The 6,365-nt window shown below is 34.0% G+C and overlaps 1 protein-coding gene across 2 annotated transcripts in view; it reads right to left on the reverse strand.

Moving 5' to 3' along the window:
• Positions 1-5,839: 5,839 nt before the first annotated feature.
• Positions 5,840-6,365, reverse strand: part of LOC150089468 (band 7 protein AGAP004871-like) — a 320,570-nt gene continuing 320,044 nt past the window's right edge. For both annotated transcript variants that reach the window (XM_090368612.1, XM_090368611.1), the window contains exon 8: positions 5,840-5,996. In XM_090368612.1, coding sequence (XP_090224738.1) covers positions 5,904-5,996 — 93 coding nt within the window. In that variant the 3' untranslated portion in view covers positions 5,840-5,903. The remainder of the gene's footprint in view (positions 5,997-6,365) is intronic.

Consider the following 6,365-nt stretch of genomic DNA (forward strand, 5'->3'; position numbering starts at 1 on the left):
CTAAACATGGCTTTTACCACTTCACACCTCCAATAAACTAAGCAGTGGTATTGTACCAGTTGAGTCACCTACCATCTAGCATTGCCTGATAACACGGAGGGGGGTGGCATTCTTCTGTGTGGTGTGGATGTCGCATCTCAATATGAAATACGGCACCTCCAGTATACTAGGTGCCATATTTCAGGCCTTGCATATGGGGGTTTATACCCAGAGTTACTATCTGTCCAGGCGCCTCCGTAGCCAGGTGGGAAGGGGCAGCAGTGCGTAGCACACGCTTCTTGATTAGACCGGGGTTCGAGCCCGTCACCACCAAATACGGAGGATGTGGAAAGGTCAGGGAATGACCACCGTATATTCCCGGAGCAATATGGCCTTAGTTGCTAATGATCCTAAAAACCAAATAACAAACTATCTGTCCCACCATTGTGAAGGTGCAAGAACAGGATTTGATTGCTACAGAACAACCAGACTTTGCCGAAATTTGGTCCACTTAATTCAATTGTCACCTGAACTTCAGTTCCATCAGCGTTTTGGACTCCCAGGTAGCAAGCCCAGCTTGTTATACCTGAGAGATACCTGGTATGTAAGTGCATAAATCATAAGTAATGTTAAGATAACTGTTAAACTTTGAAATGATCCCAGTGAACTGGAGAAGTACCAGTGTCTACTTCCCCACCCCAATCCATAAAAGAGGAGCTAAGGAGGTAATGGGAAACTACAGGCCAATGGGTTTGTTTTCTGTGATGGGTAAGATAATGAATTCTGAGTTTAAAGACAAAACAAGACCACCCAAAAAGAATGGAGTCCTGAATGAATTACAGCAAGAACTTGTCAAGGGCTTCTTTGACCAATCCCATAAATTACTACAATGATGTCATAAAACAGCTGGATGCAGAAAACAATTCTGACATTATATACCTAGGCATTAGCAGAGCTTTTGCTAACTAGTGAATCTAGATTGATCAAGCACAAAAGCCTTTGTGTGCAAGAGGTCTGGTACTCAACCAGAAATTACTATGATGATCATAAAACAGTTGGATGCAAAAAAAAAAACAACTTTGACATATAAACTAAAGTAAAGATTTTGATATGGTCTTCCACAAAGGGTTTTGTATAAACTAGAATTACAGGTATAATCCCCTGCTGAATCAGAGATTGGCTGATGGAAAAAAAGAAGAAAAGACAGAGGATAGTCTTAAATAGGCATTCTTCAGAGTGGACCAGTAGCAAATGGGATCAGTGCTGGAAGCCCTCCCCCACTTCTTTCTAATCTTCCTTAATAACATTGATTTATCGGAGAAGCAGTGTAGTGTTTCAACACAGATACTGAAATAGTTTTAAGAATAATGTTACACTGCATTGTGTATTTCTGTCATAACTGTCTGTAGACATACTTTTGTCCTTCCTGTGACAGTGACAGAAATAACTGGAAACAACTATGTTTATCCACAAGTTGACCTAAAGTAAATATTTTTTCAGACATCACCCAGTAGACAAATCCATTATTCATTAAAAATTTGACACTGCTGTGCCAGTTTTGGATTTATCTGGGTAACTTGTCAGGCAACAGGTAGCCTCTATTAGTGACTGTGTCAAGCAGTGAATAAAAGAATCAAATCTAAATGAGAAACCAAGCATACAACCTTTGCAGAATGCTTTCTACCTATTTATGAAATATATTTGATGGAAATATTTTTCCATTTCTCTAGCAGTGGGTTTAATATGGGGGTGAGGAGAAACGACTGAAAATGCAACTTTTGTTATAAGCCCTTTTGTATAAGTACTGTGAATAGGCTGCACTGACCCAGTACAAAATTTAATAAAAGTTTAGTACATTTAAATGCAGAGAATGAAATAGTTTACAAATCTGAAGTCGTCTTTCCTCCAAACACTACTTAGATTCAATACATTTATTCACTGTTGACACAAAGTCATTAACTGAGGCTGCCCGATGTCCAATGAGTGACCAAAATAACTCCAGAATTAGTCACAACAGTGCATTTGAGTTTTTAATGAATAATGAGTTCACAAGTGATGTTATTTGACTGAAAACAATATTTTAGTTACTTCAGGTCAACTCATAGATAAGCATAGTTGTTTCTAAACTCGGCCTAAGCTCATGCTTTGTCACAGGACAAGTATCCCCCTCCCTGAAACAGTCACAACAGCAAAACATAATACAGCATAGCATTATTTTCTCAAACAGGCTAGATTACCTCAACATGATTTGACCAGTTGCAGGTATGGTCTGAAAAATGGAAACTAAGGTTTAGCACAACATGTAAAATGCAGCACCTAGAGAACAAACTCAGGAATAACTTATAGACTAGAAAGGGGAGGAGTTAAAGGTATTATAGGACAAAAAGACTGAGAGATTATGGTATAATCAGTTATGAAGTTTACCATACAGGGTCAACAAGTGTCTAGAAAGGCACATGGTGTCCCATGATTTATAAAACCTTTGCAAGTATGAAGAAGAATGTTATTATTCCTCTATATATGTAATGGTGAAACTGTGCTTGAAATATATTCTGGTCTGAAGACCATGTCTAAACTTCTAGAAAGGGTTTAACCCCTTCCTGGAACATTTTTTTCCTGAAAATGTGCCATAACAGATACTTTTTTTATTTTACAGATTTTTCTTTTAATAAATTAGTGCTTGAGCTAAAAGAAAGGAACAGAAAAACACTCTTCACTACTCATTATATAAATATATTTAAAAAATCAAGTGGAACACAAGCAGTAACCTCTGCTGCCAGGTGTAAGAAAATCCCAAGAAATCTCGGGATTTATCTGGCTAATGCAAAATTAGCCAGATAAATGCCCGAGAAAATACGTTTCAATCATAAATTTAGAGGTATTATTGTATCCCAAGAAATTGTGTAGTTCCAAATAACTTTTAAAGCTAAAAACGAGATATCTCAGGATAATCCATGAAGGGGTTTAAGAAGGGTGCAGAAAGATTGGTGTAGAGCATGCACTAATCACTGTCACTAAAAAGAATGGTTTGGAGGTGCAGAAAGATTGGTGTAGAGCATGCACTAATCACTGTCACTAAAAAGAATGGTTTTGGAGTAAATGTGTTCAAACTATGGCCTTTGACAAGTTTTTTATCTGGCTTGAAAAAAGAATTTTTGAAAATTACCACTAGTCCAAATTATACATAATGGCAAAATATAGACTTACTCACACATCAGTCAGCTTTGAGGCTATTCAGATGTATACACATGGTCCATTTCTAGAAATTTAAGTAGTATAAGTTCTGCTTAATTTTATTGATTCTCATAATTAAATAGAAATTTAATAAAAAAAAATTTTCCCATAGTTATTTTCTTTTCTGCAGTTCACACAAATCTTTTAGCTTGAAAATGTGTCCACAAGTGGTTTCCTTTAAATGTCACATATTTAATAAACAATGAGAGAATAAAATATTTGTTTAGTTAAAGGCAAAAACTGGATGGTCACTTTTTTGGTAATGGGAAAAAATCCATTTTTTTTTTTCTAACAGTAAAATACAGATAGCTTTTCTGCCTTACATCATTTGGCCATTCCACATTAGTGTTAGTATTAGAATTCATCGAATAGTTGGTTCATCATTACTTTTCAAAAGCTGACCAGTTAAGATGTACATCTGGACAGTGTGGAATATACATTAAATTATCTTAGAATGTTCAAAGTTTACAAACTACACAACAGTACATATGATCACCCCCCTCAATGGGTTTTGCAATTACAGTATCATACTGTAATTGCAAAAGAAAGTACTTCCTTTGATACTGTACTTCTCTCTTTTGCTCATGAAAAGCATACTTTCCCTTTAATTGTTATACTCAGAAGTGCTATTAAAATGATGAAGCATTTGTATTCAGAATCCACTAAAAATTTAAAGAAACTGCCCTTATCTTTTCTGGTCAACCACCTTTAACTAAATATGTATTCTTGTGTTAACCAAATTGCTAAAAAAAAATTAAAAATGCAAAACCAAAGAAGAAAGAGATCATAAAATTAATCGATAAAGAAAATGATCAAAATGAAGTGATATATAAAAACTTCCAGAAAGTTAAGAAATGGAAAAAGAGTAAAATTAAATTCAGGTAAAAAGCAGGTATTCTGTAAAAAGAAACCCAGAAGAGTTATACTTTTTTTTTTTTTTTTTAAATACTAAAAGCATTTTTTACTGTTATTATACAAAAAACAAGTTTTTAATTGATTTTAATATAAAAAAATTAATTCAATTAAAATAAAAAAAGCAAAATGAGAAACACTGGACAGTGGGGTTATCAGTGAATTATTTTACTAAAACAAAGAATAAAATGCACCATCTTGGAGAGGGGGGGGGAATAGCTAAATTCTGATGACATTTTTTTATCTTGCTCATATAAAACACACACAAAAGTGCATAAGTTTTAAACTTAGGATGATTTACAGGACAGATGTGTGGAAGTTTGCTTTCAGCCAGTGGATGGTTGATTTGTTGGAACAAAAAGTCCTTCCATCTGGTGTTGTGGAGGTGGGTAGTTGGGATAAACTTTAAGGATACACAAATTATTAGAGAGGAGGTTTGGACAGGTAATGGAGGAAAAATATTGGGGTGTTTTTTTTTTTTTTGGCTGATGCTCTACAAGCATGATTTGGATGTAAATCCAGTGGCGGATTCAGAAAAAAAAATGACAGGAGGGGACACTGTTTGTGGACAGGGAGGCACCATTTTGTGCAGAAAATAAGGCAAAAAAATAATGCACAGAACAAAAACATATATGATTACTCAAACATAATGGACTGGCAAACATAGGCCACACAGCTAAAGTCTGAATTACATCGAAGTAAACATTACGCACAACCAAAACTGTTTTGATGCCTCTAACTAGAATGGCGACCACAACAGTGTTGCCAAACTGTAGTCAGTTGAAAATAGCTGAGCCACAAATGCAAAAAAAGATTAAAAATCCTATGTTAACAATGAAAAAAAAAAAAAAATTTTTTTTTTTGTAGCTAAAGGGAATTTAAATGATTAGTGTATATTCTCCAAAAAAATGATGGGGGGGGAAACGTGCCCCCCAGTATTTTCTATCCTGAATCTGCCACTGCTTACATCATTTGCTACTACTAAAACTAAAAAAAAAATAAATAAAATTTTTGCCTTTGTAAATATTATTGCCAACTTTAATAACTAAGATGATTAGTAATTTTTTTTATTTTTTTTTATTTATTATTTTTTTTTTTATTTGTACAAAGGCTGCTTTGGCTCTTAACCTTTTTTTTACTTCCATTTCACCATTGTTATAGCTGCTACTGTTATAAAAAATGTACTGTTGCAGAATGGACCTTGCTGTTGCATTAAACTTAGTAATTTTGCTGTTTTCTTAAGAAAATGAAAATTTTTATAACAAAAAATTATACGTTAAAAAGCATGAAAAACATCTACATATTTAAAAAATTTTACAGAGAAATTCTCATTGTATTTTTTAACAAGTTCCCTACTTTTTTTTTTTTTTTTTTTCCACAAGTCTAGTCAGTAAGTCACAATAAACCACTTGATTTTGCCAGTTCAATGAAAATTTATGGAAATGGCCCACTGTGAAAATTGATGCATTTTGTATATGTTTTTAAATCCTAAAGGGAAAAGTGATTGAAAACTTATGAAGACTGATTAAAATGATGCACCTTAAAACCCATCTGGTGAGAATTTATCAGGATATGTAATGAGCTCAAGGTGATTCTAGCAGAAATGTTTATTTCCATTTGCAAAACCTTTTTACTAGATTAAGCCACTGAGGAAATGCTGACACTTATCAATCATTTTTTCATGAGAAAATGTGTTCAAAAAATTTCCATAGGAATGGGAAAACACAATTGTAGAATTCTTTTCCGCAGCTATAGAATTCCAAAAGTCTGAAGATATCTTAGTTGAAGGGCAGCTGGTGAAAGGGGAAATTACTTCTGCTGCTTCTTTTAATGCTCGAGATGCTCTTTGTTTCTCCCTCTGCTGCAATTACCTGCAACAAAAAGAAGTGCAGTTACTACAGAAAGGTGTTCTAGATGAAAAATTACACAATTGATTTAATTACAAAAAATTTTAAAAACAAATATAATCAAAAGAAAGTACTGTGTTATTATACTTGACATCTCTGTACAACACTAACTCAAATACAGACTGTCCTTAAACTAATGTGTTTCTGTATATACAGATTTCAATTACATTCAGGATGTCAAAAGTGCTGAACACTGACAAAAAATTGCTGCCAAAAACTGATGGAACTAGAAAAGAGTGGTTTACAGGTTTGATTTTAATATGGTGTAGGGCCTATTTTGCCCTGAAAAAATACTCATTACAACATATAACTTTGTGGAATGCTTTTCACCTA

Source organism: Mastigoproctus giganteus, chromosome 2 (assembly GCF_048544385.1).
Source record: "Mastigoproctus giganteus isolate SK-2022 chromosome 2, ASM4854438v1, whole genome shotgun sequence".
NCBI lineage: Eukaryota > Metazoa > Arthropoda > Arachnida > Uropygi > Thelyphonidae > Mastigoproctus > Mastigoproctus giganteus.